The sequence below is a fragment of the Berghia stephanieae genome, chromosome 6, assembly GCF_034508935.2.
Source record: "Berghia stephanieae isolate SIO BIC M18660-M18661 chromosome 6, UCSD_Bste_1.3, whole genome shotgun sequence".
Classification (NCBI taxonomy): domain Eukaryota; kingdom Metazoa; phylum Mollusca; class Gastropoda; order Nudibranchia; family Aeolidiidae; genus Berghia; species Berghia stephanieae.
In genome coordinates, this window is record NC_088365.1 from 60,540,629 (window position 1) to 60,553,622 (window position 12,994).

General features: G+C 35.3%; 1 protein-coding gene across 1 annotated transcript in view; it reads right to left on the reverse strand.

Moving 5' to 3' along the window:
- Positions 1–10,452: 10,452 nt before the first annotated feature.
- Positions 10,453–12,994, reverse strand: part of LOC144975368 (uncharacterized) — a 37,902-nt gene continuing 35,360 nt past the window's right edge. Inside the window, exon 19 of the mRNA XM_078919373.1 lies at positions 10,453–12,496. Within this exon, the coding sequence (XP_078775499.1) occupies positions 12,295–12,496 (202 nt within the window). The 3' untranslated portion in view covers positions 10,453–12,294. The remainder of the gene's footprint in view (positions 12,497–12,994) is intronic.

Sequence of the window (12,994 nt, forward strand, 5' to 3'; positions counted from 1 at the left end):
ATAAAGCATTTTATTTCATCTCATTCAATTCAGAAGTATTCAAACAGGACAACAAGCACATCCTTACATTTTAATTAATTTTTTTTTTTTGGTCTTTTTACAAATACATTTTATCATAATGTTCATAATTTTTTAAATATTTTTTTGGTTAAATGAAAAATAAGTTATATTATCACATTCAAAAGCGATTATTTATCTATTATATTTTTAAGGGTTTTACGGCGCTCGCAACACATTTAGGTCATATCAGCGCCAGTAAAAAGGAAGAAAATGGGATAGTAAAAAGTTCTAGAATTACAATTAAAGCACCAAAGAAAAGGTGAGACAAAGGGGAATTGGTTCAAATAGGGAACAGATGTAGATTCCGAGAGCACACCGTCAAAGTACTTAGTTTGAGATCACCTAAAAGTCTCATCCAGACACAAGCACATGCCCCCACTACGAGGAATACACTCAAATGTTTACAAATCATATACTATAATATGTAAAATAAAATATAATACAATGCATAACAGAGAGATGATTTACAAGGAAAAAAATATCATCTCCAAAAACAATAACTATACATTCGACTGTTTCCCTCCCAGCCAAGGAACTCCGGCCAGGGTCAGGACAAAACTAAGTAATCTCATTCCAAGATAACGACAGGAAACAATCGGAAAACGGGTATGGATGAATAGAAGACACAGCATGTACCTCTCTGCCCACTATGGCAAAAGCGATTATATTGCATTTATAAATTGCATAGTAATAATAATAATAGTAGTAGTAGTAGTAGTAGTAGTAGTAGTAGTAGTAGTAGTAGTAGTAGTAGTAGTAGTATAGTAGTAGTATAGTAGTAGTAGTAGTAGTAGTAGTAGTAGTAGTATAGTAGTAGTAGTAGTATATAGTGTGTAGTAGTAGTAGTAGTAGTAGTAGTAGTAGTAGTAGTAGTAGTAGTAGTAGTAGTAGTAGTTAGTAGTAGTAGTCGTAGTAGTAATAATAATAATAATAATAATAATAATAATAATAATAATAATAATAATAATAATAATAATAATAATAATAATAATAATAATTACAATAATAATAATACATCATATTTTTATTTATTTTTTTAATGCAGGTGTTATCAAAGTTTCTGAAAAACATGTGTCTCAAAGAACAAAAATACCTATGAAAAAAAAAAGAAATAATAAATATCTTGAGCTTTTATATACAGCAAAATCCACTAAACGTGCTCAAAGTGCCTTATGTTTGTTTTTGTTTTTTAAGAGTTTTACGGCGCTTGCAACACATTTAGGTCATATCAGCGCCAGTAAAAAGGAAGAAAATGGGATAGTAAAAAGTTCTAGAATTACAATTAAAGCACAAAAGAAAAGGTGAGACAAAGGGGAATTGGTTCAAATAGGGAACAGATGTAGATTCCAAGAGAACACCATCACAGTACTTAGTTTGAGATCACCTAAAAGTCTCATCCAGACACAAGCACAAGTCCCAACTAATGTTTACAAATCATATCATATAATATGTAAACTAAACATAATACAATGTATAACAGAGAGATGATTTACAAGGAAAAAAATATTATCTCCCAAAACTATAACTATACATTCAACTGTTTCCCTCCCAGCCAAGGAACTCCGGCCAGGGCCAGGACAAAACCAAGTAATCTCATTCCAAGACAACGACAGGAAACAATTGGAAAACGGGTTGGGGGTATAGAAGACACAGCATATACCTCCTTTCCCACTATGGGAGGTCTGGATACCCACCCAGTTTCTAAGGCCTTTACGGTGCTTGCAACACATGTAGGTCATATCAGCGCCAGTAAAAGGGAAGTGAATTGGATAGTAAAAACATTCTCGAGGAAAAAGTAAAACAAAGGGGAATTGGTAAAAATAGTGAACAAATGTTGAATCTAAGAGTGTATCAGTGTACTTAGTTTGAGATTACCCAAAAGTCTGACCCAGACACCAGCACAAGATCCCACGAAGAGGAATACACTCAAATGTTTATAAATCATATGTAAAAAATAGATAAAAATAATAAGTACAGAACAGAGATGATTTACAATCTCGCAGAATGCAATTGGAAAACAGATACAGGGGGATAGAAGACACAGCAAATACCTCCCTGACCTCCCATTTTACGTTGCACGTTTTAAAGTAACTTACATAACTGTGGTTAAATAAAAATTAAAATAAATCTTTTTTTCCCATTAAAGTTGTAAAATATGAATTGATCAGAAATATAGGGAGAAGAATATATATATATATATATATATATATATATATATTATATATATATATATATATATATATATATATATATATATATATATATACCAACTAGTGCGCATAAATCCATACAACACACACAAGCATATAAAACAGAATTAAAATATGTATATACGTACAGTCTCTCTCTCTCTCTCTCTCTCTCTCTCTCTCTCTCTCTCTCTCTCTCTCTCTCTCTCTCTCTCTCTCTCTCTCTCTCTCTCTGTGCAAAATACATATATTATAGTTTATATCGTTATCCATTTCCTTGAGCGTCAAGTAGCACAAATCAGCATCCAGTATCCAGTATTCTTTTACACCTTGTCACAATGTGATACACAATAAATGATAAGCACAAATCAAATTTTAAATGGTAATAATAATAACAAGGGAATATTTTTTGTTTTTAAGGGTTTTACAGCGCTTGTTTGTTTGTTGCTTTAGGTCTCTTCCAACACAATTGAGGTTATATGAGAGACCGCTGAAACAAAAAAACAAGCAATCTAACAAAAATAGTACAAATGTAAATCAAAATCATAACCTAAAGATATCATAAGCCAAATTATAAATAACCAAGAACAAACAGGCAGAAGATTTACAGAAAAAAAAATATCCCCTGTCAAAAATACAATCACAAATCAAAGAAGCAGGATAGGCTAGTAAAGAGAAGAAGAAACGACATCACTATCGGATCGTACACCCATGCGAACATCATAGGTATATGATTCAAGGGTGATGCTCCCATCCAACCACCCGCCAAAAATACAATCACAAATCAAAGAAGCAGGATAGGCTAGTAAAGAGAAGAAGAAACGACATCACTATCGGATCGTACACCCATGCGAACATCATAGGTATATGATTCAAGGGTGATGCTCCCATCCAACCACCCGCTTACAGCGCTTGCAACACATTAAGGTCATATCAGCGCCAGTAAAAAGGAAGAAAATGGGATAGTAAAAAGTTCTAGAATTACAATTAAAGCATCCAAGAATAAAGGGGAATTGGTTCAAATAGGGAACAGTTGTAGATTCCAAGAGCAAACTATCAGTGTACTTAGTTTGAGATCACCTACATTCTCATCCAGACACAAGCACATGTTCCCACTAAGAGGAATACACTCAAATGTTTACAAATCATATATAATACATAAACAAAACATAATACAGTGCATAACAGAGAGATGATTTACAAGGAAAAAAATATCATCTCCCAAAATTAACTAATGTTTGACTGTTTTCCTCCCAGCCAGGGCAAGGACAAAACCAAGTAATCTCATTCCAAGACAAAGACAGAAAGCATGTTGGAAAACTGGCATAGGGGGATAGAAGACGCAGTATGTACCTCCCTGCCCAGTATGGGAGGTCAGGAACCCAACCCAGATAACAAGGGAAGTAACTCAAAGTATTATTAAGGTAAACAGTGTAAGTTTGTTTTATGTTTTGTTTTTAAGGGTTTTACGGCGCTTGCAACACATTAAGGTCATATAAGTGCCAGTAAAAAGGAAGAAAATGGGATAGTAAAAAGTTCTAGAATTACAATTAAAGCACAAAAGAAAAGGTGAGACAAAGGGGAATTGGTTCAAATAGGGAACAGATGTAGATTCCAAGAGCACACCGTCAAAGTACTTAGTTTGTGATCACCTAAAAGTCTCATCCAGACACAAGCACAGGTCCCCACTAAGAGGAATACACTCAAATGTTTACAAATCATATGTTAAAAATGAAAAGAGTAACAGTACATAACAGAGAGATGATTTACAAGGCAAAAAATATCATCTCCCAAAACTATAACTATACATTCGACTGTTTCCCCCTCAGCCAAGGACTCCGTCAAAGGTCAGGACAAAACCAAGCAATCTCATTCCAAGACAAATACAGAAAGCAATTGGAAAACATAAGAGGGGATAGAAGACACAGCAAGTACCTCCCTGCCCGCTATGGGAGTTAGGAACCCCACCCAGAAAAAGTGTAAGTACTTAGCATGCAAGGCCTGTTTTGAGCAATGAAACCCAGTGATGATGTTATCATAATATCACTTCAATGCAATAGCAAAGGCCACAGAATGAATACCGTATTATAGTAAATTGAAGAAAAGGCTGACAGAATCAACTGCCATTGATTAGTTCATTCACCACCAAAGTAAATTGTACAATGTCAGTGTATCTAATGATGTTAGCGTGAGTAAAAATGACACATGGGATTGCTGCAAATAATAAACTGCGTATGTAATGTTTTGACACAAAAGCAACATTAATATAAAGTAAATTTGAAAAAAAAACCGAGGAAGAGTGTGTCTTTATCAGCTTGTCTGGTTTAGGTAATGAAAAAAAGATACAAAAACTGGGGCTGTGAAAAGCCGTAAGAGCTTCTCAAAGCGTTAACCCACCCCTTACCAACTATAGGAAAACCGTCGCATTCAATGAACATTTTTCTTAATCAGATTTGGTTTGTACATCACACAATTTGAAGAAAAATCTCTGAAATGATTACAGGAATTCTTCAATGCTACTTTATTAAGCTGGTTTTGCTGTATAATTCAAATAAAGTATTTAAAGTAGTCCTTGAGGGCCATTGGGCACCAGTAAAAAGGAAGAAAATGGGACAGTAAAAAGTTCTAGAATTACAATTAAAGCACACAAGAAAAGGTAAGACAAAGGGGAATTGTTTCAAATAGGAAACAGATGTAGATTCCAAGAGCACACTATCAAAGTACATAGTTTGAGATCACCTAAAAGTTTTACCCAGACACAAGCACAAGATCCCACGAAGAGGAATACACACAAATGTTTACAAATGATATACTATAATATGTAAACAAAACATAATACAATGCATAACAGAGAGATGATTTACAAGGAAAAAAATATCATCTCCCAAAACTATAACTATACTTTCGACTGTTTCCCTCCCAGCCAAGGACTCCGGCCAGGGTCAGGACAAAACCAAGTAACCTCATTCCAAGACAAAGACAGAAAGCAATTGAAAAACAGGTACAGGGGAACAGAAGACACAGGAAGTTGTTTTTGTTTGTTTTTAAGGGTTTTACGGCGCTTGCAACACATTTAGGTTATCTCAGCAAAAGTAAAAAGGAAGAAAATGGGGTAGTAAAAAGTTCTAGAATTACAATTAAAGCAGCCAAGAGAAAGTAAGACAAAGGGGAACTGGGAACAAATAGATATCAGATATAGATTCCAAGAGCATACCACCAATATACTTAGTTTGAGATCACCTATAAGTCTCATCCGGACACAAGCACAAAATCCAACAAAGAGGAATACACTCAAATGCTTACATTATACATTTAAAATAACAAATATAATAATACATAACAGAGAGATGATTTACAAGGAAAAAAAATATCATCTCCCAAAACAATAACTATGCATTTGACTATGCATCCCTCCAAGCCAGGGCCAGAACAAAACCAAGTAATATCATTCCAAGACAAAGACAGAGAGCATGTTGGAAAACAGATATAAGGGGATCGAAGACGCAGCATGTACCCCCCTGCCCACTATGAGAGGCCAGGAACCCCACCCAGAGACACAGCAAGTACCTCCCTGCCCACTATGGGAGGTCGGAACCCCACCCAGCCATTGGTTCCATGGTCATATATCAGACAACAGGAAGAATAAGTTCTCCTACAGCAGACAACTAGAAGAATTGTTTTGTTTGTTTTTAAGGGTTTTACGGCGCTTGCAACACATTACGGTCATATCAGCGCCAGTAAAAAGGAAGTTTTTTATTACAATAAAGCATCCAAGAAAAGGGAAGACAAAGGGGAATTGGTTCAAATAAGAAACAGGTGTTGATTCCAAAAGCACTCTATCAAAGTACTTAGTTTGAGATCACTAAAAGTCTCATCCAGACACAAGCACAGGTCCCCGCTAAGAGGAACACACTCAAATGTTTTACAAATCATATATAAAATAAAGAAAGCATAATACAGTGCGTAACAGAGAGATGATTTACAATATAAAAAATATCATCTCCCAAAACTAACTATACATTTGACTGTTTCCCTCTCAGCCAGGGGACCGGCCAGGACCAGGACAAAACCAAGTAATGTAATCTCATTCCAAGACAAAGACAGAAAGCATGTTGGAAAACAGATATAAGGGGATAGAAGACACAACATGTACCCCCCTGCCCACTATGGGAGGTCAGGAACCCCGCCCAGAACTAGAATAATAAGTTCTCATTGAAGAATTAGTTCTCACATAACAGACATAATAGAATAATTAGTTGTCATTTCTCAGACAACTAGAAGAATTGTCATATACAACAGACAAAAGAATTCGTTGTCATACAACAGTAACAGACATAATATAAGAACTAGTTGCCATATATCAAACAACTAGAAGAATTAGTTGTCATATAACAGATATAATATAAGAACTAGTTGCCATATATCAGACAACCAGAATAACTAGTTCTCACCTAAGAGACATAACAGTAACAGCAGAATTAGTTCTCATATAACAGACAACTAGAATAATTCTCATATAACAGACATATAATCTCTCCAGTACAATGGATTCTTTTCTAACACTTTCTCTAACACTAAATTTTGTCTCCTTTACCCTTTTAACCATTGTTTATATCCTAGCGACATAAATCATCGTCAAAACAAAAGTATAGCTATATTCGCATCAAATCTGGATTCAAAATAAAAACATCAATGTTATCAAATTGAACAAAATATAATAATAACAACAATAATAATGTTAATTTTTTAAAAAATTATACATCAATCTTAAAAACATTATCTTTTTCTCTTTTTTTTTTTTTTTTTGTGGAAAATAAATTTATAATACAAAAAAACATGTATTTTCTAATTCAACTAACAAATGGATTTAATTATTATAGTTAATTATAGGTGGGAATTTGAGGATCTTAATCTGGGGGGGGGGGGGGGGGGGGGGGGGGGGGGGGGGGGGGGGGGGGGGGGGGGGAGTTGGAAGGAGGGAATGGACAATAAAAAATATGTGTTAGGAAGTGGAATACATAATATCTAAAAAAAAATACTGTGAGAATAGTAAGTGAAGTGTTAGCTTCTTAGACCAATTTCACAAGATTCAAGGATGGCACAGATCTATGGTAAATTTGGTATGTTATCATTATTATTGCCGACCTACCACACACCCCCCTCTCTCTCTCTCTCTCTCGATATGTGAGAATTATATTATCGTTAAACATTAAAAATGTTAATAAAATAATTGGAAAGTCCCCACCTGTAAGTAATCGACACTAGGGCGGCTTCTTAACGTAATACATAACATAAGAAACCCAAATATAACATGCAATCTCCCAATAATACTGTCATACTATCACAAGACAACCTTACTTAAATCAATTCTAACATCCTACTTTTCGAAGGACAGTCAGTGTTTGTGTGGTCCACCCACCCAATGCAGTTCATGGAACACATTCTCTTGGAATGGAACTTGGGACTGACTTGCACCGGCATAATACATAAGAAACCCAAATATAACACACAGCCTCCTAATAATACTGTCATACCTCACAAGACAGCCTTACATAAATCAAGTCTAACATCCTACTTTTCAAAGGACTGTCAGTGTTCGTGCTGACCACCCACCCAATGCAGTCCATGGAACACATTCTCTTGGAATGGAACTTGTTTGTTTTTATGTTTTTAAGGGTTTTACGGCGCTTGCAACACATTTAGGTCATATCGGCGCCATGGAAAACAATTGGATAGTAAAAAACATTCTTGATGTACAATTAAAAGGACTTGAAGAAAAAGTAAGACAAAGGGGACTGGTTGAAATAGGGAACGGATGTAGATTCCAAGAGCACACTATCAGTGTACTTAGTTTGAGATCACCTTAAAGTCTCAACCAGACACCAGCACAAGATCCCACTAAAAGGAAAACACTCAAAAGTTTACAAATCACATGTTAAAAAAAATAAAATAAACAACAGTACATAATAGAGAGATGATTTACAAGGAGAAAAAAAAATATCACCTCCCAAAATTAACTATATGTAACTTGGGACCAATGTGCACTGACACTGACTTGAGAACCTGCAGCCCAGAAACTATGAAATGGATCTAGCACTGGTGTGAAACGATATAATGAACATCCTAATTCATCTTAGTTATTTTTTAAAAAAATTTTAACCAATAAATATAATGGATTTTCTGTTAAATTCGCATAATAATGGCAATCAATAACAATAGGAAATTGAAAAGAAAAGCCTCAATTTAATAAACGAAAACAGATAATGTGGACATTTCCGGTTTCCCCCTTATCAACAAAACATGATGAATGAAACACTACAGATGAATGAGAGATGATTGCTACTCATTTTTCACACCTGTAGTGTTTCATTCATTATGTCTTGTTGTTGAAGGGGAAATCTGAAACGTCCACATTATCTGTTTTTTGTTTATTGAATTGAAGAGCATCCATTCCATTTCCGATTATTTATTTCTTTGAGCTTCGAGCAGCAGCATGATGTTCAGAAGAATGGCAGGAGTGGTGATATGGCATTGAATCAGTATCAACAAGGACAACAACAGGGGAAACAACAATCAAACCAATAAACACAAGTAAAGAGCATTTATATAGAGCAATATCCACTAAACGTGCTCAAAGCGATTTCCAAGAGATCCCTAACCAACAGCAACAATTAACATGTAGGATGTTGTAGAATATCACAAGAGCAGCAAACAACGTCTGTTGTCACCGGAAGATAACTCAGAGAAATTAAATGTAGGAAAAATCAAAGAAATGATTTTTTATTTTAGAAAGAACACAAAGTCCATCAGTCCGCTCAAAATCAACAATCAAGCTGTTGAGCAAGTTTCGGTTTACAAATATTTGGGTATCGTAATTTATCTTATCTTAGGATGAGACATGTCGCCTGTTAGGCGAAATTACAATTTTTCCCTGTTAATGGCAAGGTACTCATTTTACATCCAGAGTACAATGAGAGAATGTGAGTAAAGAGTCTTTTCCAAGGACCCAACTGAGGCTCAAACCCAGGACATTTTGATTGGAAAGCAAATGTCATACCACTAGACTACATTCATAGGTGCATGTTAACGGCCAAGTACTCATTTTACACTTGAGTATGATGAGAGAAGGTGAGTAAAGAGCCTTTTCCAACAACTAGACTATATGCCACTCAGAGAGGGATTTTGTTTTGTTTTTAAGGGTTTTACGGCGCTTGCAACACATTAAGGTCATATCAGCGCCAGTAAAAAGGAAGAAAATGGGAAAGTAAAAAGTTCTAGAATTACAATTAATGCACCCAAGAAAGGGGAAGACAAAAGGGGAATTGGTTCAAATAGGAAACAGATGTAGATTCCAAGAGCAAACTATCACAGTACTTAGTTTGAGATCATCTCATCCAGACACAAGCACAGGTCCCCACTAAGAGGAATACACTCAAATGTTTACAAATCATATATATATAATATGTATACAAAACATAATACGGTGCATAACAGAGAGCTGATTTACAAGGAAAAAAATATCATCTCCCAAAACTAACTATACATTTGACGGTTTCCCTCTCAGCCAGGGTCGGGACAAAACCAAGTAATCTCATTCCAAGACAAAGACAGAAAGCAAGTTGGAAAACAAATAGGGGGATAGAAGACAAAGTAAGTACCTCCCTGCCCACTATGGGAGGTCAGAGAAGGTTTCGAACCCCTGGACCTTCTAATCCAAAGGCAAGAGTCATACCACTAGACCACTTAGCCGCACAAAATAAATAAGTGGCCCATTGTCTCAAAACAATATTATTATGTCGTGGTAATTTGGCTGCAAAAAATTTGGAATATGGTGAAAACTTTGACACTTGGGTTACATGAAAAAAAAATTACTGAGAACAATAGATACAGACCTGCCTACTTGAAATTTTTAAAATTAGTAGTTTTTTAAGAGATAAAAATAGTGATCGCTATAGTAACCTTCATAATTCAAATTAAAGAAATTAAGGTGCAGGCACCAGTATTAGATAAAGATCTGAACAAGTGTATATGAAAGGTGCCAGACAAAGCAAGAAATAAAAAACCATCCCAAAATATCATATGACCTCGACTGGGGATCGAACCTCAGACCTTTTGATAACTGGTCAGATGTGCTACCATGACACGGTAATCATAAGGTCTGAGGTTCGATCCCCAGTCAAGGTCGACTGATATTTTGGAATGGTTTTTTTTTACTTCTATTTTTCTTTCTTGCTTTGTCTGGCACCTTTCATAAACACTTGTTCAGACCTTCATAATTCAACAATTTACCCTCACAAGGAGTAAAAATCCTTTAAATTTTGTTGTTGATGGTGACAAACTGTCATTTTTAATAAGTTTTAATGACTTAGAGATGCTCATGAAGTTCTGAAATTGAAGCTGAAAATTTCGTAGTTTTACAAATATTTATAATATATATATATATTGAAGTGGCGAAAAAGAAAAAAAGATAAAATTACAATTCTCTCATTTTAACCTTGAAATTCTTTTTTGACACCTGGTTTACTCCCACATAATACCATTTGGGAATGACAGGTCACTTATAACACATTTATCAGTATTTTAAAAGTTGATATAATGGTTCTTCATTCCAGGCAATTTTGAACTGAATGACTGCCAAAAATGTGTATCATTTCATCACCTCATCTATGTCAATACAGTGCTAGCTGGATTCCAGCACGGTCTTGGGAGAAGCCAAAAAGCATGCCGAAATCCGCTGCTCATGGAAGGTAATAGAGCTGTAAAATCGATCACCCAGCTGCAGCATGCTGAGATTGCAGAGCACACTGTAATTCAGTGTGCCAGAATCCAACAAGTACTGTAAATGAATAGGGCTGTTTCTAGTTTCCATTTTTGGAGGTAAAGGTAAACAGATAAAAATCTAGCATCTATTTGATACAACGCTATGAATTATTTCATATCATCAAACCAGTTTGCAGTCGTACTCGGGTAGTTAAAAAGTAATGCAAGGGGCTCGCTCCTGACCCACATTAATAGGATCGAGGACATCAAATAATATTAAATTTGGCATAATGATGCATCGACATGTACCCTCAAACCTGAATGTGGATATTACCTCCATTATTAATCTACGGTGGCATAGTTTCAAAATGGTCTTCTCCTTGGAAAGTCGTAAAAAAATGAAAAGGGGGAATATTCCTAAAAAGCTTAGAAATATTTACAAAGACTGCGTCTTCAGCAATGATTGTTAGCAGTGCATCTGTATACACGCATGATGACAAAGACAGTGAGGAGCTATTCAAAATGTCAAAAAGTAAAATTCTCAACATTCATCATTTAGTGACAACATTGCCATGACAAAGAAAGTGCAAAAGCTGTTCCATGCAAGTGATGGAAGTGAAAAATTATCAGGGCAAAATCGGAGCTAACATGATCTAGGACGTTCATGGTGTAATCCTCACTAAATTTAAACTCCAGGAATGACTGTAAATTCACAAAGTTTATGTTCAGACATTGAAATAGCTTGCTTAAAGTAAGAATTCAATGCATTTGGAAAAAGGTTAAGTGAACATCCTCATACCAGTGATCTCACAAGGGAGATAATCAAGTCGTTTGGATAACTTATTCTCCACATTTGGCACAAAAACTCTCTCGAATTCACATGAATCAAAAATCATGGTAAACTCGAGAGAGTTATTAAGACTTTCAACTTTTTGGCCCCTTGAAAAAAAACACCGGTTTGACGATAACCCTAACTGCTTCAAAATATATTTGCTATAACAGCAGGCTGTAAACTTTTACGAAGCAGGCATAAATAACCTTATTGAAAAAGCTAAAAACAATGATTGAACAACACAGAGACTTGTTCTGGAGATCCTTAGCTCAGTTTGAGGCATGATATATGTCATTATGCCAAATATTGTTTGAGACACGCCTCACTTGCATTACTTTCTAGCAAATGTCAAGACGACTTGTCTAAATAAAAAATAAAAAACGCTTTTAAAAAAACCCTCTAAAATCACCGTGCCATATCACATTGGTTTTTACATCAGAGATCTCTCCGTGGCTAAATCGCATGAGTCAGTTTGATTTTTTCATCAGAACCCAAGCCAGACTTCATGTTCGGTAGTCCGTTTTCCAGGTGATACTGGAACAGTTCTTCTAAAGTTGGTTTGGATACTTTCCTGTCAACGTAGTAAATATTCTTGGACATGTCTGATTTGTCTCGTCTTCTATGGATGATGAACGTGATGAGTTTACCTTTGTGGCTAGAAAGGATGAAAAACAAAAAAAAAAAAAAAAGAAAGATTTAGTCATTTTGTTTGTTTCGTTTTCTATGGATGATGAAAGTGATGAGTTTACCTTTGTGGCTGGAAAGGATGAAAAAAAAAAAAAAAAAGGTTTAGTCATTTTGTTTCGTTTTTTTGTTTTTAAGGGTTTTTACGGCGCTTGCCGACACATTTAGGTCATAAATCAGTGCCAGTAAAAATAAGAAAATGGGATAGTAAAAATATTCTAGATTTACAATTAATCAAAGGACCCCAGAAAAAGTAAGACAAAGGGAAATTGGCTCAAATAGGGAACAGATGTAGATTCCAAGAGCATACCATCAATGTACTTAGTTTGAGATCACCTTAAAGTCTCATCCAGACACTGCCCATGGTGGACGCTGTGTCTTCTGGCTGGAGTCCTTGACTGGGAGGGAAACAGTCAAATGTATAGTTATTGTTTTGGGAGATTATATTTTTTTCCTTGTAAATCATCTG